Source organism: Sciurus vulgaris (assembly GCF_902686455.1).
Source record: "Sciurus vulgaris genome assembly, chromosome: 2".
NCBI lineage: Eukaryota > Metazoa > Chordata > Mammalia > Rodentia > Sciuridae > Sciurus > Sciurus vulgaris.
Genome location: NC_136462.1, coordinates 149,196,180 through 149,217,545, shown reverse-complemented (window position 1 = coordinate 149,217,545; position 21,366 = coordinate 149,196,180). Strand labels below are relative to the sequence as shown.

At 38.7% G+C, this 21,366-nt stretch overlaps 1 protein-coding gene across 2 annotated transcripts in view; it reads left to right on the top strand.

The window, feature by feature from the left end:
- Window positions 1-1,494: 1,494 nt before the first annotated feature.
- IQGAP1 (IQ motif containing GTPase activating protein 1) overlaps window positions 1,495-21,366 on the top strand; it is a 105,263-nt gene continuing 85,391 nt past the window's right edge. For both annotated transcript variants that reach the window (XM_079126791.1, XM_079126790.1), the window contains exons 1-2: window positions 1,495-1,656; window positions 3,543-3,642. In XM_079126791.1, coding sequence (XP_078982917.1) covers window positions 1,602-1,656; window positions 3,543-3,642 — 155 coding nt within the window. In that variant the 5' untranslated portion in view covers window positions 1,495-1,601. The remainder of the gene's footprint in view (window positions 1,657-3,542; window positions 3,643-21,366) is intronic.

The following is a 21,366-nucleotide window of genomic DNA, read 5'->3' as shown; positions in this document are numbered from 1 at the left end:
ATATAGCAAGATCCATCTTAAAAAACAAACAAAATAACTAACAAAATCCCCACCAAAACAAAACAAAAAATATTAAGAAAAAAATAATTTTTGATTTTGTAACTATAATAAATTAAATCCTTGTCCATTTTTCTATGGGGATGTTTTGTTCCTTAATAGTTTGAGGGCTGGGGTATAGCTTAGTGGTAGAATAGTTGCCCAGCATGTGTGCGGCCATGGGTTGAATCCCTAGCACTGTAACAAAAAAATTGAAGGAAGAGTGAACAAATTGAAAATGGCTGGAGTAAAAAGACTGCTCAGTTTGTAAAGAGTTTTATTTGGTATGCTAAGGAACTTGTACCATATTGTGACTGAATAGGAAAAATGTAGATTTGAAAAGGTGAACACATTGCATTTGCACTTTGGAAAGAACACCGTGATGACTCTGAGGGTCTGGTTGGCAGAAGGGAAAATAGAGATGATGATAATCTAAACAGTGTAATCACAGGGACACAGAGACAAAAGCTAGACATTTCCGAAATAACACATGTTGAATGTAGGACACGAGGAAAGGAGCCCGGTGTGTCCCACTGGGAATTTAGTACTTCCATTAATAGAGAATATAGCAAAAGCAGGTCAAGTTTGACACATGGAATTTGAAGTATCTGCAACATAAACAGATAAAAATGCTCATTAGTTGAATATACGGAGGGGCTTCCAGACAGTCTGGTCTTGTGATAGATATTTACAGGTCATCAGCACTTTAAGGTGAGTAAAGTTACTGAGAATGGGCAAAGGGGGTAAACAAACAAAAACCCAAACAAACCAGAAAAGGGTTGAGGGCAGAATTCCTTCAAATACCTGCTTTCAGGGCGGTTAACAAGATGCAGGGGGAAAAGGCATCCCCAATAGGGCAAAGACACCCTACAAAAGAACTTGCAAAGAACAACGGCAGGGAATCAAAAGGAAGTTTGGGTAAACATGGTTCTGTTTTAGAATCAACGTTTCAAATACTTGAAAGACTGAATAGTTCTACACTGGCGACTACTGGTAAATCTGGGTGGACTGAGACTGCGCTTACTGCGGTTCCAACCCCAGTCCTTTATGGCAGTTTGGGTCCTGCTCAGTCCAACAAGAACATACTCTGGGCCATCTGTAAAGACGCCTTCCCTGATCCTTAGTGTAGCGGAAGTTAACTTAGCTGGCAGGGCAGGGAGGTGGCCCAAGGTTTTGATTTCAAGCCGCCAACATCGCGGTCTTTCAGTCTGAGTTGCGGATGGGGCGGTGGCCGGCAGGGCGGGGCTGAAGGCCGGGGCAGCCTTCCTGGCAGAGCCCGGTGGAGCGCGGGCCCGGGCAGGCGGGCTCCTCCTCCTTCCTTCCGGCAGCCGAGGGTGCAGCGGATTGAGGGGGGGCGTAGGCGGGGCGGGGCCTAGAGACCATGACCGCGCCTCCCCGGCAACTTTGGGCAGCGCGGCTGGGCGGGGCCTGTGGGGCGGGACTGACAGCGCGGGGCGAGGCCTCAGGTCCACGACAGCCCGCGCACTCGGTAGGAGCTGCAGCTGCTGCCGCCCGTGTCTTCAAGGTCTCACCGCTTGTTCAGCAGAGACCCAGGCTCGGCCGCCATGTCCGCTGTGGACGAGGTTGATGGACTGGGCGTGGCTCGGCCGCACTATGGCTGTGAGTGCGGGACTCCCCTGCGCGGGAGCTTTGGGTTTGGGCTCGCTGCCTTCCAGTCGAGATTTTCCCGGTGGCTTGGCCGGGCGGGTGGGGCAGGGTGGCTGCCGGCCGCGCGGACCCGGAAGAGCCGGCTGGGCTGGGTGGAGGGCGGGAGGCCCGGGCCCGCGCCCCCTCCGTCTTGGAGGCGGGTAGGACCCCGGAGGCCTCCCTGCCTCAGCTCCCACTGCGAAAGAAGGAGCCCCACCCGGCGCCTCTCACAGTCCAGCTTGGCCGAGATTGGGGGAGATGGCCTGGGGTGAGGTGGCTGGAGGACCGGGCAGGGCGTGTCTCGGGACCGGAGACTGGGGCTCCGCTCGGGCTTCTTGGAAAGGTGTGCCCGAGTGGTGCCTGCGAGGTAGACCCGGGGTCCACACCTGCATGGCTCCAGGCTAGGCGAGGTGCGGTCCTGGGCAAGTCACTTCACCTTTCTCGGGCTTAGTTCCCTCGTCAGAATTTCAAAACTTAAAAAAAAAAAAAAAAAAAAAAAGCCACCGAAAACCTCTGACTTCCTTATTTTCTGTCGCCATCCTTGGGACATCAATGAACTGCGGGTGGGGTGGTTACCATTGGCTACTGGAGTGTACTTTGGGGTCTCAAGGTTTTCGATTTTTATTTTACATTTTGGGAATAATGGTCTTTTTTAAAAAAAGGATGATTTCATTCAGCAACAGTTAGAGTTAGACCAGGCCCTGCCTTCAAAGAATTTTTTAATCAGAGAGACAGGTGTACAAGCTAATGATGATAAGATGCAATAAAGACAAGAGATTCGATAACGGGCATACAGTAATCTGGATGAGAAGAGGTTTGGGGAAGTCATTGTGGACATAGGTGGTGACATTTGAATATTCTTGAATGAGGCTGTACAGAGAAGTTTGACGGGGTTGGTGGGGCAAGAGATCTGACTCCAGCTAGGGTGTGGAAGAGTACCGGGACACTGTGTGTTGTGTGTGAGGAACTGAGTGGTGTGGTGTGCAGAGTGATGGGAGGAAAGGGGAAAAGTTTCCAAAAGTAGTTCAGACCAGACTCCAAAGGCCTCGTTTGCCTTCCCAAGGAGTTAGGAATTTAATACCTTGGGTGTTTGTAAAGGAGGCAGATAGCTTCAAGGTTAAGCCCTTGGGTGTAGAAGGCTGTCTGTATTTGAACCCAAGCCCCTCCTCTTAATTAGCCCTGGGGCTAAGCTCACAGGCCTCAATTTCCTCATCTGTAAAATAAGAACTGATAATCATAGGATTGTTGTGGACTTCAGGGAGAGAATGCATGTAAAATGCTTAGGACAATTACTACCACTTAATTCTCAATAACTGCTGGCTTTGGTTATTAATAAAAGGACATATGATGAGATCTGTATTTAGAAAGAGTTCTAACACAAGAACAAAAGAAGACCCAAATCTCAAGTCTACTTTTCAAGGTTACAATAAAATTTAGCACCTTTTCATATTAATGTACATTTTCAATGAAGGGCAAATTGAGAGGAGGGTGTCTCCCCCCATCTCTTTTTTTTTTTTTTTTTTTTTTTATAGCCATATTGGGGCCTTGGGCACTGAGCTATAAAAAAAAAAAAAAAAAACCCTTTTTTATTTTGATGCAGAATCTGGCTCAATTGCTTAGGCTGACCTTGAACTTGTGATCCTCCTACCTCAGCCACCTTGAGTAGCTGGGATTACAGGTGTGCACCGTCACACACAACTCCCATAGGTCTTTTTTTAGGAAAGTCATTGTATATCTGACTATCCACACAAACACTTGACCTTCAAGGTGACTAGCAGGAATTTGGTAGCTGTGGCATTCTTTTATCACTGAAGAAGATTACAGATTCTAGTATTTACATTCTTTCTTTCATGTTTTAGCTGTCCTGGATAATGAGAGACTCACTGCAGAGGAGATGGATGAAAGGAGACGTCAGAATGTGGCTTATGAGTACCTTTGTCATTTGGAAGAAGCCAAAAGGTAAAGATGGGTTGGCTGGAGAAAAGACCGGGTCGAAGGGAACTGATATGGTGTGAAGAGAGATAAAGATTTCTCTGTATTTTGTATGCGGGATTGTGGGAGGCTGGTAGTTGAAGGGATAAGTATAGATAGGGCTTTATTCATGGGAGCAAGTAACCTTGATGATCCCTCATCATGAAACACTGTGATGAGCATGTGTGTATCCTGAACGTTTCTATATTTGTGCTGTTTGGATTTATGCTTATGGTGCTTGTTTTGGGTATTGCCAGCTGTCTGAGAGAAATAGCAGTTTTAGAGTTCAAAGTTCTTGATCTGAATGTTTTGCTGATTCTTCACTGGTTTTGATTTATGTATGAATTGTGTCTCCTCCCCCCATGACTTGTGGAGTGGGTATTGGGTTTGGGAGGCTTAGAAGGGTAGTGCTGTGGGTATTGGTCCATCCATCTGGCAATGTTCAAAGATGGTTTACCAAAGGCAGCATTGTCTGCATTCTTTATGAAGTGAATGTACAACTGCAGTTTTTCTTTTCAGATGCCTCAATACCTGGGTTAAGGGTGTCAATTTACTATTAGTAATTAATTTCTTTTGTTCTGGTGCTTATGTTCCTTTGTGTTGTCCCAGGAAAAGTAGATGTAATTATAGATTATGTATTCTTTAAGTGAGCTTTGGTGGAAAGTCTAGTGAGGAATAATAAAAGGTATTTGTCAGCAAATTTTAATGAAAATCAAGAATGTTTCAGGGACTGCGGAGATAGCTCAGTGGTAGAGTGCTTGCAAGTACAAGGCCCTGGATTTGATCCCTAGCACCCCCCCCCCAAAAAAAAAAAAAAAAAAAAAAAAAGAAGAATGTTAAGAATGTTTCAAATGGGATTAATAAATGAGAGTATTGGGTATTTTGTTTTAATAATTCTGAAAATCTTTTTTCTTTTTCTTTTTTTTCCTTGGTTCTACGGAACAAACCCAGGGTTTTGTGCATGCTAGGCAAGCACTCTGCCACTGAGCTACATTCCCATTATTTTGAGACAGGGTCTCTTTAAGTTGCCCAGGCTGACCTCAATATTTGCAATCCTCCTGCCTCAGCCTCCTGAGTTGCTGGGATTTCAGGAGTGCTGCACTGCTTCTGGGTAATTCTGGAAATCTTAAAATACTACACGATGATCCAGAGAACAATATAACAAACATGTTTGTATCCTAGGACTAACCTGTTAACCCTTCAGATCTTTCCCTTCCTCTAAAAAATGAAAAAAAGAAAAAAGAAGAAAAAAGTAATAGCCCTTGATTCCCCTCTTCAGTTCTATTTTTCTTCCCTTGGGTGTGCCTTCTTGAATCTAGGCTGCTTTTCTGAGTTTAAAACCCTTCTGGGAAACCAGGGTAGGCATGATGCTTACCTTTCTAAATGGAAGTTTAGAAACTGAGGCCTGAGTTTTCTTGGTCTACTTGTAGTTTCTTGATCAGGGAATAATTTCCATCATTTTGTGCAGTGGTTCTTTAGGTGTGTGCATTAAAATAACTTTAAAACACAGATGTCTGGGCCTTACCACAAAGATTTTGGTTCAGGAGGTCTATAGTGGAGGGGTTATACTCATATATTTTATTTGTTGTTTTGTATATGAGTGCTAGGAATTGAACCCAGGGCCTCGCACATGCTAGGCAAGCGTGTTCTACCACTGATCTACATCCCCAGCTCCACACCTATGTAGTTTAAAAGCTTCTAGTGGTTCTGATGGTTCTCCTCCTCATTGAGAAACAGAGTTTAAAATGTTTTTAGAGTTGGGTGTGGTGATGCACGCCTGCAATTCCAGCTACTTGGGAGCTTGAAGAAAGAGAGTTATAAGTTCTTTTTTAGTCCTGGGGACTGAACCCAGGGGTGCTTTACCACTGAACCATCTCCCCACTCCTTTTTAAAAACTTTTTATTTTGAGACAGGTTCTGGCTAAGTTGCCAAGTGTGCCCTCAAACTTGTGATTCTCCTGCTTCAGCTAAGCTGTTAGGATTATAAGCGTGTATCACTGTGCCTGGCTGACGACTGTGAGTTCAATACCAGTCTGGGCAACATAGTGAGACCCTGTCTCCAAAAAATAACAATAATTTTTTTTAAAGAACTTTGCCTCATACTGAGAGATGATAACCAGGACAGAATGATACTCTCCACCATATTTCCTTCCACAGTTGCTGCACTGGCAAGGCATTTCATTTGCATCTACTCCAGAGTATGTTCTTTTCTGTCAGGTATTTTTTTCCAGTATAGAAAAGTGACCCATTTGCTTTAAAAATCTATCCAAGGGCTCTTATCCCATGGTGTGCTTTCTTAGTTGGTTGCTTAGGAAGTGACTCAAGTAGTGGAGACATTATGATAGTCTTTACTTTTTTTACACTTTGGGTGAAGAGGGAAGGCATTATGCTTGCAGTATTGCTCTGCCAAGCTCTGCTGTTGGCCTAGAATTGTGGAAATGCTCCTGGTTTATTTTATGTAGGCAATCATAAAAAAATCTGTATGTGATTTTTGTTTAAAACCTTGATTAGAAAATCAACTTTGGAAGCACCTTTTTAGATTTTACAACTATATTGTACTAGGAAGCCTGGGAATTTTGTGGTGAGAAAAAGGGGACTAGGAGCCCTATGAGCCACCTAATGTGGTTGCTGCTACTCCTAAAAATTTTTCTGGTACTTACAGGTGATTGGCATGCTTTTTGTTATTAGCCAGGTCTTCCTCTCCCAGTTGTTTGTGCCCTGAGGAGCTGGGCTGCACATATTGTGTGCTTCTAGGGCTCCTCTTGCCTCTCTAGTACAAGGCCCAAATTTGCCTTTTTGGATTGGCTTGGTCCAGTTTCCTTTTCAAGTTGAAGGAGCCCCAAGGCCTGGGATTTACAGTGGCTCCGAAGGCAGAAATAAAGATCAGAGAGCCCCAAGGGAGAAAAGCTTCCCCTCTTCAGTTCTATTTATAATGCCTCTACTCCTCCCACTAAAAACTCCACCTTTTAGTACAGTGGCACCATTGTATATCCTGGGGCACTCTGTGTGTGTTGTGTCCGCCACCCCCTCCTTTAATAGAGCTCTTTCTTGAGAAAAAGGAGAGTGTATAGAGTGAGTATGAGTGTGCGAAGACTGTGTGGGTATGTCCCCAAAGGGTTAAGTGGGAAAATTTAAGGGTAATTTCATAAAAATATACATTGGGAGTGGTTGGGAAATAGAATATATAAAGGCTTCTGTTTATTAATTGTTTGAAAAGTAGTTTCAATATGGAAATTAAGCTGTTGTTCTAATGAAAGATTTAAGGCTTTTTGCTAAGGGCTATATCATGGAGCAAGAACTTAAAAGAGACATCTTAAGTTATTATTTATGCTTAAATGTGTGTTTGCTTTCATTCTTTCGCCTGTTCTGATTGGGCTTTACATTTGGTTTGGCAGTTGTATGGGAGAGATGAATACCATTTCGCTCAGTTGAAAGAGGTGATCTGTAAATATGTGAGGGACAAGAGAAAAGTAATAGAGAAAGATCAGAAGAAGGTTCAAGTGAAAAGAAAAAGAAACAAGAAGAGAACACATCAGGAATGCAGAACAGGGAAGAGCAGGTGTGGAGGAAGTGTGAGTGGTTCTGGAAATGGAAGAAAATTCTGTTAGGTAAAGGTCATTGGAAGGTTAATTCCCGTACCTGCTGTGCTTGTCTATTTAGGATTCCTTTGTTCAGAGACTTGGTATGTCTTTTTAAGTCTGTTCTGAATCATCTTTCTCCTGCTTCATGGTTATAAATTCCTCTACTTTCCTCCCCTTATAGAAGGGAAAATACTGACTTGTGGCTTTTTTGGAGACTGTCAGAAACTACAGTGTTAACAGAGTTTAGCATTGAATTTGCCTTTTGTAATTAAGAGGAATTGACCACCATCTTCTAGGATTTTCAGTTGAGAAGCATCACTTAAAGATTGAGGGAGTTGCACCCTTGTAATCCTAGCTACTTGGGAAGCTAAGGCAGGAGGATTGCAAATGGAGACCAGCCTTGTCAATTTAGTGACACACTGTCTCAAAATAAAAAGGGGTGAGGACAGGCATAGTGGTCCCCTCTTGTAATTCTAGCAACCAGGGAGGCTGACTCAGGAGGATTATAAGCTATAGGCCAGCCTCAACAATATAGTGAGATCTTGTCTCAAAATACAAAAATAAAAGGGCTAGGGAGGTAGCTAAGTGGTAAGGTGTCCCTGGGTTCAATCTCTAATACCAAAAAAAAAAAAAAAAAAAAAAAGAGTGGGTGGGTGGGAGCTTGAAATATAGCTCAGTAGAGTGCTTGACCTAGTATGTGTGATGCCCTGGGTTCCATCCCCAGTATAGTGTGTGTGTGTGTTTGGGGGGTGCCAATATTGAGGGAGATCATTTTTAGGAGATTGACCCAAGCTCTTCTTTTATAGGCAAGAAAACTAGTCATTTCAGCAAACCCACTGTGATTCAGGACCTATGGCATATAGCTACTTAATGGCCCTTTGGAACTAGGAACTGGATGCATTTGTATAGTCATCATTCTCAAGGGGAGATTATGGAATGGCATTAATCCTTTACTCTTAAAATGGTGATATAGAGGGAAACCAACATTCTCTTTTTTGAAACATTTTAGTTTAACTGCCTTGGACAGACTCTACCCTAAGAAATGGGTTGCATTTAAAGTGTTATTTGTTAAAGTCCTTGAAACTAAGTGCTTTCTTACAGTAACAATGTAACAAATCAGAGTATTAGTTCTTAGTGTGGTCATTAAAAGCTCTTTACCTTAACTCATAGCTGAAACATTTTGCAAAATTTAAAATTTATAGTTAAGAAATGTGAATCTAAAATTTAAAAGAAAGAAAGATGTGGAGCTGGGGTTGTAGCTTAGGGATAGAGTACATGCTTAGCATATAGGCCCTAGATTCAATCCCCAACTTCCACCAAAAAAACAAAAACCAAAACAAAACAAAACAAAAAAAGCAGGTGGAGAGTAGTCTAGTAAAAGGCAGCTAATAGATATCAATATTACTAAGAAAAGTCATATGACTGCACTCATGATACTTATAATTAGGTAAAACAAATTCAAAAAAGCTAAATAAAATGTCCTTGCACACTTTGAATGTTTGGATATCTTGGCGAAGTGAAAAGAATCAGAATTGCGTTTGGTCTGGTCTGCCTTCTGATTCTGGTTTTGCAAGCTGCTTTACCTGGAAGAGTAAGCCTAAATTTGTACTTTGCAGAATGGGTATACTATGTATTTTACAGAGTTGCTGTGGGATTTAGGTGCCATTATGGTGAAATACAGAAAAATACTCAATATGTGTTTTTCATACACATTTATTGGCAAAAGCAGATTTAATATGAAGATAATGAGATGTTAGTATACTTTTTTGGGGAATATTCTAGGCATTTTCAAGATCCTAAAAGTTGGTAGCCCTATTTTTTTCACGTCAGATTTAAACTTTAGTTTGAAAGGAAAACCAGAAACAGGATACCTCTAAGGAGTAGAATGGGGGTGGAAGGTGTGAGAAGACTTCCTTTTTTGTCAGTATTGGAAATTCAACCCAGGACCTCTCTACCACTGAGTCAGGTCCCCAACCCAAGACTTTTCCTTTTTATTTACTATGTATTATATATTAAAAATGCTTTTTACAATGATAATTAATTTTATAATAAAGAAAAAGTGAAGACAGGATTAAGAAAAAAATCTATAAGTACATAATTTAAAAATGTAATCACAAATTCAAATAATTATTGTTTCATTTCTTTCTTTTATTTTTAAATTCTTTAAAATTATTTTTTGGTACCCAGGATTCAACTCAGGGGTGCTTAACCACCAAGCCACATCTCCAGCCCTTTTTATTTTATTTTTTCATTTTAAGACAGTATCTCACTAAGTTGTTTAGGGCCTCTAAATTGCTGGAGCTCGGCTTGAACTTGTAATCCTCTGGCCTCAGCCTTCCAAGTTGCTGGAATTACAGGTGTGTGCTGCACCATGCCTGGCTAAATTGTTCTTTCTTAATTTTTATTTCTTAATTTTTATTTTTTGGTAATGGGGATTGAACCCAAAGGTGAATTTAACCATTGAGCCACATCTCCATTCCTTTTTACTTACTATTATTTTATTTGAGACAGGGTCTCACAGGAACTTGCTGCTGAGGGCCTTGCTAAGTTGCTGAGGCCAGTTTCAAATTTTTAATTCTCCTACTCAGGCTCCTGAGTAGCTGGCATTACAGGCATGTGCCACCATGCCCTGCTTAATTATTCTTTTCAATGTCTATATAATATCTATAATTTATTTAAGTTTATTCCAGTTTAAAATTATATTGCTTTGGTTACTGGAGCAGTTAAGCATTTTCTTACATATTTGTTTATCAATTTTATTTTCTTATGCAAATTTTCTATTTATTATTTTGCCTCTTCCAGGATCATGATATTAACTTCTGTGATCTCTCTTATAATATGCAAGTTAACTTTCTAATATTTGTTGTAAACATTGTTCCTTGAGTTTCCATTTTATTTGTTCATTGTATAGTTTAAAATTTTATGGAGTTTACGTTGTGTGTGTTTGTTGTGGTGCTGGGGTTTGAACTCTGGGCCTCATGCATGCTAGGCAAGTGCTTTACCACTGAGCTATATCCCCAACCCAAGACTTCTTTATAGTATCTTTTTTTGTTTATTTTAGTTCTAGGAATTTATTCATTATACCTGTAATAATTGGTTCTGGTTCATTAGTTCTGTCTTGGGGGTGAGATCTGCATTGTCTCTTTTATGCCTCTTCATTTCTTTGCTTATGTTAAATCATAACAAAATCATCTAGAGCATTAATTTTTTTTTTTTTAACTTTTTGGAAGTACTTTCTATTTATTTTTAAATTTTTGGTACTGAGGATTGAACCTAGAAATGCTTAACTACTGAGCCACACCCCAACCCATTTTATTTTTTATTTTGAGAAAGGGTCTTGCTGTCCTCAACTTGCTATCCTCCTGCCTCGGCCTCCTGAGTCCCTGGGTAGAACATTCATTCTAGATGTGTGCTTCATGTATATCTTTTGTTTCACTGATTTGATTTTTTGTAGTCTTTTTTCCCTTGGTACTGTTGTTGGTAATTGCTTTTTCTTTTTGTAATTTTTGTTTTGAACTATTAAGTCCTTTTCCCTCTCTACTCTTTTAAATAGATTAGGTGACCTTGTTTAGTTTATGAAGAATAGTGTGATACATAAAAAAATCCTATTTGAGGTGGAAAGAAGGAGTGGGTTACCAAGAGTGTTAAGTGTAGTACTTTAACAGTTCTCCTTACAATCAGTAGTGGTTAAGATGGATTTGACCGCAGGAGACTACTATTAACTGGTCAGCTGAGTATGGATTGTCCACTAGTCAAGGTTGGGAAAGTCTTGGGCTGGAGTTGTATGTACCTCAGTGGTAGAGTGCTTGCCTCACATGCACAAGACCCTGGGTTCAATCCCCAGCACCACTAAGTAAGTAAGTAAGTAAGTAAATAAATAAATAAATAAAATAAAGGTATTGTGTCCATCTACAACTCAAAATATTAAAAAAAAAAAAAAATGGTTGGGGAAGTCTTGCTGGACTAGGTGACCCATTAGTTTGACCTAGTTTGGCAAATATATTTTCTGGTCTTAAGAGAGCAAAACAGTAATTGTGCTTATATATTTTAAAATCCCTAATGACAAAATAATGAAAATGTATTTGAGGTCCCAAGTTGCCGTGTTCTAGGAATTTTATTTTCTGACTTGTCTCTGATTTTAGTACAATATCTTCTGCTTCACGATGTAGCAATGGGGGAATACCTGTTGGTAGCAGGCTTTGTTTTGTTTTAAGCTTTGTGGTATTTGATGGACTTTTGGTTGTTTCCAGTTAGGGCTGCCTAAATAAACCCCTTGACAAGTATTTGTATAAGAAATTGCTGGTAGGCAAAATGAGACCTTCCGGAAGTGATTCATACTCCTGTGGCTGTTTGTTTAGTTTGGGACTTGGTTGCCTAGAGACCATATCTTTGAGCAAGCTGAGTGAAGTACCAGTTGAGTGCTTAGGGCTCTTGGCCTACCTGATCAAATTTAGACCTCTACTGCTTGATTTTTCTTCTGCAAGGCTCCTAGCAGTGGCTTTGACAGTGTTCCAAGTTAAAAAAAAAAAAAATTAAACATTTAAGTCAAAGATCTGGTTATCGGTTTATTTTGAAGAGTAAGAGTTTACTTATTTGTTTGAATTTTTTAAAAATTTCTTATAACTGTATGTTAGGAAGACTTAGATTAGTAAGACTTTTGCTTTTTTTTTTTTTTTTTTTTTAAATAGAAACCTTAATCTTCTACTTTTAAGACAGTTAAAAGCCCAAATTCCCTCGAAAGTCAAATACCCGCCAGATGTGCCATTTGCAAGGCCATCATGAATGAAAATAAGTCCCATGTCCCAAAGTCAGTGTCTTCCTCTTGCTTCTCCCGCGTCCTCACTGTCATTATTAGCACCATTTATTGAGTACTTATGATGTGCTAGGCCCTTTGCTAAACACTTTATTTGCTTTTATCTGATTAATTGCTCTTGATGCCCATGAGGTGCTTCTTATTTACATTTAACAAATAGGAAAACAAAGCTCAGAGGTTAGTCTCCCTTCTCATAAGTGGTGGATCCAGATTTCAGGTTTGGCAAGTACTCCAAAGCCCATGCTCTTTAACTACCATGTTAATTTGCTGCTGCTGTAGTAGTGCTTCTATTTCTACAAATAATGACAACAGTAGTAACTATCAGTAATTAGGCAGAAGGATGATGAAATGCACATAGAACCATACTGTGAGATAGAAATAATTTTTATGTGATGTTATGCTATATTGGGAATTGAACCCAGGCCTTGAGCATGTGAGGCAAGTGCCCTACCACTGAGCTACACTCCCTAGTCCTTATTTTATTTTAAAGAGGAAAAAAGGAGTTAAGATCACTTATCCCAATGTTATATAACTGTCTGAGGAATTCAAACCCAGGTCTGTGTAACATCAGTGCTAGTGCTGTTAACTTCTGTAGGCATGGAATGGGAAAGATTTAAGTCCAATCAAGTTAGTTGGTACCCAGAGACATTAAGTAATTTGGTCTAGCTGTCGAGTGGTTGAAGGAATTAGAGCTTTTTTCTGCCTCTTATTACAGAATTGCTCAACCTACCACTCTGCATGAGGTAGGTAGGTAAGTCTCCAGTTTGTCTCATGTATTTTTGTGTCTAACTAGATTGCTGGACTCTTCCTGATTGTTTTTCTTCTTCATAACCTGTTATCTGCACTGGATTCAGCTTAGACATTCCCTTCTACCAGTTTCTCATTTGTTCAATGGTGACCTCATACAGACAGGAGTGGCAAATTGAATTGGAAATTGCCTTGGATCGTTTGGCAAGAACTGTATTTTGGGGAGGTTGTGGGTGGAGGAAAGATTTGTCTGAAGGCCTCTATTTCTTCTTTACTCAGAATACCTTCCTGTTGACTCATTGGAAATCATAACGAAAAGCAGAAGGAACACTGAAAAGGCAGCTGCCAGCCCAGGCTTGGCTGCTGTTGTGACAGATATTTGGGGACTGAGAGAATGCTGGGCTCTAAGAATTGTGAGATTTTTGTAAGGAAATATATTATTGTGATAGTTATTTGTCCATAACATTAAAAGGTATCAAAGTGTTACTTGGAATCATTGATCAGCAACATAAGAAACAAAATATTTTTTTGATTGAGTTTAATTGGTTCACCAAGTAGAAGAAACAGAGGAATAACAAAAGGAATAGAGAAATTTAGAAAAGTTGAAAAGGGTCATTAAAGATAGGAAAATGATAAAATTTAAATAAAAAAACTCTCACAGATATGTGCAGTTGTCTCTAATTACAGGTCATTTCATAACATGTACATTTCAAGTGACCCTCAAAATAGCTGTAATTAAACAGAAATTACCTTCTACTTAACTGATTCACAAGGAAATATTTTTCTGCCCTGAAGACATATTGCTATGTCTTGGGTGATGCTTATTTGGACATTAGTAGTTTGTAAAGGTAGCACTGGACAATGATTTGACTGGGGATTTCCTTAAGAAATTTCAGAATCTGTGCAAAAAATTTTTTTAGATTAATTTGGGTCTTAATAAAAAATGTTTTATTTAAGACTTTTTTTAAAAATTAAAAACAGATAAGTAGCTGGGCATGGTGGTACACTCCTGTAATCTCAGCAACTCAGGAGGCTGAGACAGAAGGATTGCATGGTCCAGACCAGCCTCAGCAATTTAGTGGTGAGGCCCTAAGCAACTTCGTGAGACCCTGTCTCCAAATAAAAAATAAAATGGTCTGGGTATATGGCTCAGAAGTTAAGTGCCCCCTGGGTTCAATCCCCAGTACCAAAAAAAAAAAAAAGAAAGAAAAAAAAGAAAAAAAAAAAAAAAAACCAGGAAAACAGATGAGGAAGACTGAGGCAGGAGAATCACAAATTTGAAGTTAGCCTCATCTACTTAGCAAGACCTTGTATCAAAATTAAAAAAAGAAAAGGATCGGGGATATAGTTCTGTGGAAAGCAACCCTGGATTCAATCCCTAGTACCACAAAACAAAACAAACAAAAAACAAATAGATGACACAGGGACATGACGTGTAATTCATAAGCTATGTAAGGATATACAGTGTAAAAATACCTACCTTCCAGGGCTGGGATATAGCTCAGTGGTAGAATGCTTGCCTGTCATGCAAGAGGCCCTGGGTTTGATTCCCAGTACCACACACACTCAAAAGTCTGTTTCCTTAGTTCTCTTTCTTCAGTTTCTGTTATCTTCTCCATGTGGAACCACTGTTACAATCGTGTGTTCTTCCAGAGAGATTCTATGCATATAATTACAAATCACTTTTATTTCTTTGTTTAAAAGTGGGGTACAGTACACATTTTGTTTGTTATCTTACAACTCATTCTACATGAATGCAGTATTATGTCTCATTTTTATTTTTCACAGTTGCTTAGTTTTCAGTTGTGGATTTAAACATGAATGAACATTTTCTCTTAGTTTTTGTTACTATGAACTGTACTACATTGAGTAGCTTTGTGTGTATACCAAGGTGCATGTGTAAGTATTCTTGCAAAATACATTTCTAAAAGTACAATTTTGGAGGCAAAGAGAATATACATACTGCCAGTTTGCACTTCTTAGAGGTTGTACCAGTTTACATGTTTCTTTATCAATAATGTAGAAAATGACTGTTGTTCATGTAATTTCAGCAACCCAGAGTATTAATAGTTTTTTTTTTTATTTGCCAATTTCGTAGGTGAAAATAGTTGTTTCACGTAGTTTCATTTTTAGATTATCTATTTATGAGCAAAGCTGAGTATATGTTTAAAGGTCATTTGTATATCCTTTTCTGTGAACACTTGGTAGAATTCTTTGGTTATTTTTCTAATGGATTCTTAAACATTTTGTATTGATTAGTAACAGTTCTTTATATATTGAGGAAATTGGCCTTTATATGCCAGATGTGTTGTAAATATTCCAGTTTATCTTTTAATTTTTGACTTTGTGTAAGGTGTTTGAAATAATTTTGAATTTTTAAACATTTGAATTTATTTTATTTTATTTTATTTTATTGTAAACAAATGGGGTACATGTTGTTTCTCTGTTTGTACATGGCGTAAAGGCATACCATTTGTGTGATCATAAATTTACATAGAGTAATGTTGTTTGATTCATTCTGTTATTTTTTCCCTTGCCCCCACCCCTCTTTACCCTCTATACAGTACTTCCTTCCTCCATACTTGCCCCCCTCCCTAACCCTAACTGTAACCCTAACACTAACCCTTCCCTCCCCCCCATTATGTGTCATCCTCCACTTATTAGTGATATCATTCGTCCTTTGGCTTTTTGAGATTGGCTTATCTCACTTAGCATGATATTCTCCAATTTCATCCATTTGCCTGCAAATGCCATAATTTTATCATTCTTTAACATTTGAATTTATTAATCTTTTATTTTTACATTTGGGTTTCTTTCTTTCTTTCTTTTTTTTTTCTTTAGGGGGAGAGGTAATTTTTATAGAGTCCTTACCAAAGCAGCATGTTTTCTTTTTTCTGAACATATGTTATCAGTTTTCTTTTTCCTTATTTTCTTCTAGTGTTTTTAGGTTAGAAGGAGTGTTAGCATTTTACTAGGCATGGTGGCACACACCTGTAATCCCAGCAGCTTGGGATACGGAGGTAGGAGGATTGTGAGTTCAAAGCCAGCCTCAGCATCTTAGTGAGGCCTTAAGCAACTTGGCAAGACCCTGTCTCTTAACAAAATACAAAAAAGGGCTAGGGATGTGACTCAGTGGCTATATGCCCCTGTGTTCAATTCCTGGAATAACAAAAAATAACAGTTTTAGCATTTCATTCTGTGAGCCATTTAGAATTTATTTTGATGTGAGGATTTGGGTAGAGATCCTATTTTTAAACTTTTCTCCAGGTAATTTTTGGGTAATATCTTAAATTTATTTATTTATTTTTACTGGGGATCAAATCTGGGGTGTTTCACCATTGAACTATATCCCTGCCCCTTTTTGTTTTTAATGTCGAGATAGGGTCTCCTTAAGTTGCTGAAGGCCTTGCTAAATTGCTGAGGTTGACTTTAAACCATTCTCCAGCCTCAGCCTCTTGAGTTGCTGGGAGTTCAGGCCTGTGCTACCACACCTGGCAATATCAAATTTTTAGCATCAGCAGTGACTTTCTTATGAAACGCACTCTAGAGTGTGCCATGTTCTCTGGTATATGAACTAATCTTTTCCCCCAGAACAAGGCAACTTCAATTGTTGAGATTTTTGAAATAAATGGCTTAAATATCCTTTGAGGGAAATTGGCTAGAGTTTTTTAGAGTGCTTTCAAGCAAGTTGTATTATGATGTTAAACAGATTAATAGTGTGGAATACTGGTGCTGAGGAAACAGGTTTGGGATTAAGATTTTTGACATAAAGACTGTGAAGAGAGGAGCAGACATGCCAAACTAACATAACATACCCTTTTGCTGAAGGAGAGTACAGCTTGGATTTTAAGAAACTGTGTGACTGACTTTCTAGACAATAGCTCCATAACTGAGCCACACCCGCCCCTTTTTATTTTTTTATTTTGAAACAGGGTCTTACTAAAGTGCCCAGGCTGGCCTCAATTTTTTTGGCAGTACCAGGAACTGTACTCAGGGATACTCTACCATTGAGCTACATCCCCATCCCCAGCACCCACCGACTTTTTTTTTTTAATCATTATTTTTAAAAAATATTTTTAGTTGCAGATGTACACAATACCTTTTATTTTATTTACTTTTGTGTGGTGCTGAGGATCAAACCCAGTGCCTCACATGTGTCAGGCAAGCGCTCTGCCATTGAGCTACAAACCCAGCCCAACCCTTTTTTAAAAGAATTTTTTTTTTTTTTTTTCCAATTTGAGACCAGCTCTTATTAAGCTGCTGAGGCTGGCATCCCACATGTGATCCTCCTGCCTCAACCTCCCTCATTGCTGGGATTACAGGTGTGTGCCCCCACACCTGGCTCAAGTTATCTTGTACTGATGAATGCTTCAGCATTAAGTAAGAAAGAATTTAGTGGTAAAATTAATTTCAGAAATACTGGAATTTACCAAATAAGATGATTATTCAACTGGCGGGTTACTAAAACTCTTTAATCATGGATCCATACATTCTGAACTCTAAGGGAGAGGATATAATACACAATATTCCTCAAACTTAGCTGGCAGACTCTTTTCTCACAGATTGTCTTTCTTAGTACTAGTGTTCCAAGCTGGGAAATGCTGTTCTTTCTCAACTGGCGTGTGCACGCTTGCTCGCTCACTCTCTCTCTTTCCTTTCAGTATAAGGGGTGCCTTATGACTGAGTATATCCCTGGTCCTTTTTATTTTTATTTTGAGACAAGATCTCTCTTAATTGCTGAGGGTCTTGCTAAATTGCCCAGGTTGGCCAGGAACTTGGGATCCTCCTGCCTTAGCCTTCCAAGTCTCTGGGATTATAGGCTTGTGTCACCATGCTCATTGTTTTATAATTTCTTAACATTCTCCACTGAGTTCTTGAATTTTCTGGTTAATACAGCTTAAATTAAAGCCCTGATTTTCCTAATTGTTTAGGTATAATTGCTGAACTGTAGTCAGTGATCTCTAAGACACTGTAAAGCATAGGAGTGTGTTTCTAAAAAATAGAGCACAAATGTATTATTAAAAAGGAAAAATAGATATCACAAATTCTGGCATCTGTGTTTTCCTTTTTAGTAACTTCTGGCAAAAGTTGGATGCAGGGTACACACCTGTAATCCCAGTGACTTAGGAGGCTGAGGCAGGAGGATCACAAGTTTGAGGCCAGCCTCAGCAATTTAGTGAGGCCTTAAGCAATTTAGCAAGGTTCTGTCTCAAAAGAATTAAAAAGGCCTGGGGATATAGCTCAATGGTAACCGCCCCTGAGTTCAATTCCCAGTACAAAAAAAAAAAAAAATCTGGCAAAATTTTAGAGCACATGTCAAATACATAATTTATGAGCACTTAAGGAGAAAATAAATGATGCTTAGGAGCCAACATGGACTCCTTAAGAAGCCATGTCACATTATTATCATTTCTTTTTGGACATGGTCATCAGATTTCTGAGTCAGAGAAAAACACAGTATTGTCTAGATTGTAGCAAGGCATTTGAAAGCATGTCTTAATGATACTTTTGCAGACAGGGTTGGAAAAATGTGAACTAGATTACAATGTAATTAAGATTCATAACTGGCTAGGGATATAACTCAGTGGTAGGGCATTTGCCTAGCATGCATAAGGACTTGGATTCACTCTCTAGTGCCACCAAAATAATAATAATAATAATAATAATAATAATAATTGTAACTGGCTGAATAAATTAGATTCAAAAAGAGTTGCTAGATGGAGGAATGATTGCTTAATGGGGTTGGTGAATGTATTCTGAAATTCATAATGATTTCACAACATTGTGAATGTACTAAAAGTATTGCATGTTTTAAATGGCTAAAAATGGTGACGTGGAGAATTTTTTCTTCAAAAAGAGGTGTTAGGTTTTTAATTCAAAAAAACTCTTTAGCACGTGTTATATTATTATATATAAAACATTGGGACTGGGGCTGGAATTGTAGCTCAGTGGTAGAGCACCTGCCTAGCATGTGGGAGGCATTGGGTTTGATCCTCAGCACCACATAAAAATAAATAAATAAAATAAAGGTCTGTTGACAACTACAACTAAAAATATGTATTTTTTTAAAAAAACTTAGAAAATAAACATTGGGACTTAGGAAGGCATCCATGATGTGTTGCTCAAGGTGGTGTTTGACTTTGGGGTGCTGAAGAGACAGTTAGTAAATTGCATAACAGATTCTGCTTTTACATGCCCTGAATGGATAGAGGAAATTTAATAGTGATAAATGTGAATTCCTATATTGGGGTTCAAAAAAAGTCTAAGTACAGCATAAGTTAGGGAAGTAGCACTAATGGAAAAGAAAATGAAAGAAACCTGGGGTGTTTATTAACCATTAATAAAAATGTGATATTCACAGCAAAGAGATCCTTGCAGTGCCTTCTGTATTCATCAGAAAACTGCCTGAAATTGGTGTTCAGTTCTGGAGGCCATACTTTAATAGGGAACTTGAAGGCTGGGCCTATGGTCGAGTACTTGCCTCTTACGCTATGAGGCTCTGGGTTCCATCCCTAGTACTTCACACACAAAAGGGAACTTGGTAATCTAGAGCAGGGATAATGGATCTGAGGTTGGTTCCTTCTACCTGCAGTGAACAGTTCTGATAGATCAGAGTTCTTTTCAACATAGAACCTGAAGAGCCACTTCTAATCAGTGGGTGTTGGGCCACTAGTTGAGACCTGGCTATTGCTCTAGGATGAGAGCATGTTGGATGAGCATGACCTGATGATGAAAGGTCTAGAAATTGTGATTTATAAGGAACAATTGAAAAGACTGAGGCTATTTAATGAGGAAATAAGATTTAGAGGGAACATAGAACCCGAATCTCAAAAGTTCAACCTTTCATCCAGTGTAGGAATTTATTCATCTGTTCTTTAACATTTTGCCTACATGGATTAAAAAAAAAATTCCTGTGGAATGGAAGAGAGGTTCAGTTTATCTATCATCTGTGTGTACCAGGCAAATAGAACTAGGCAATATAAACACAGGGAAGAACTTTATAACAATAAGAAATTGCCAAAAAGTGAGCTGCTTTGGGAAAATCCATGTAGCAGAACATTTTAAAGAATAGACTGTAGTTTTAATGGGAGGTTATTATTATGTTCTAAGTATTTTCTCAAGTTATTTTAAAATAAGTTTTTATTTTGTTTTCCTGTATGGTTAATAGCTATTTTTATTTTGAATGACTCGATAGTATTCCTTTATTCACTTTTTCTGACATGGTTAAAAAGTTGGGAAAAATGCCTTCAGTGAAACAAATTATTTTAAAACAAGTAAAAACACTTTTGAGTTTATTGTTCAGGACATCCTGGTAGAACTGGAAAAGAGGCAAAACTACAACCTAGCCCTGCCATTGGAAGGTTTCCAGATTAATTGGACAGATGGGACATAAACCTTAGAAAATTTACCTAGCATTAAAGAATGAAAAGTCAAAAATGTCACAAGGCAATATATGATTGCTAAAGAAGTGATGCAAACAGTCACTGTGTGAGAGTTTAGATGAGGTGAAGATTATTTTAGGCTGGGTTTTGCAAGAGAAGCTGAAATTGTATGGGAGAGAAAGCATACCATACATATTCTTTTGTGCTCCTTTAGGACTGGGACTGTCTTATTGTCTTTTTCTATTTCTTGATACTCAATAGTACCTCTTTTCTTTTTTTTTTTTTTTTTTCTCTCTCTCTTTCTTTTCTTTTGGGTACAGGTGTGTTTTACTGCTGAAATATATCCCTAGCTCTTTCTATTAAAAGTTTTTATTAGTGTATAATAGTTATACATGATATTGCAGTTCATTTTGACATAATTATACAAACTTGGATTATAATATGCTCAAGTTTAGTCCCCAATACTTCCCCTTTCCCTCACTTTCTTCCTCCCCCCGCCGCCATTCCCTTTACTCAACTGGTGTTCTACTTATTTGTAGTTTCTTTCTAATTTGTTTTGAATCAGGGTTTTCCTGAGTTGCCCAGCTGGCCTAGAATTTGAACCTTTCTGTCCCTTGGGGCCTGGACCAATAGCACCTCTTATCACAGTGCTTTTCACAAAGTAGATGATCTGGAATATGGTTCAATTGAATCAGCACCGAGGTATATGGAATGTGGGGTGGGTAAGAGATTTCAGTAGTACAGTAATAAGAACTTGGCATAATTTTTTTTTTAATTATTATTTGGTTAGAATTGAGACTAGGAGTAGTATGTTCTTTAAGAGAGAGGGATGGTTTGTATCTTTCCAAGTTAGAGTACCATACTTCAAAAATAAATTAGGAAACAATTCCACCCATATGTTGGCAAATACTTGTTTTAGGAGCTAAAGAATACAAAGAAATGCCTGCCATAGGAAGATTTAGAGAAAGTTTGGGGAAAGAAGGGATTATTTCTAAGGGTAAGTCATGGAAGAGTTCATGGAGGAAGTGACTTTTGAAGGTAATATTTGAATTGACAGAGATGGGTAAGACTTATCCAAAGCCTTACCAAACCTTAATTAAGTGGATAACTCCATCCCTAGCTTCCTACACTATGGCTTGTTGACTTTATTTTGTCTAGAAACTTCTTCAAATTTGAGCCCTAAAAAATAT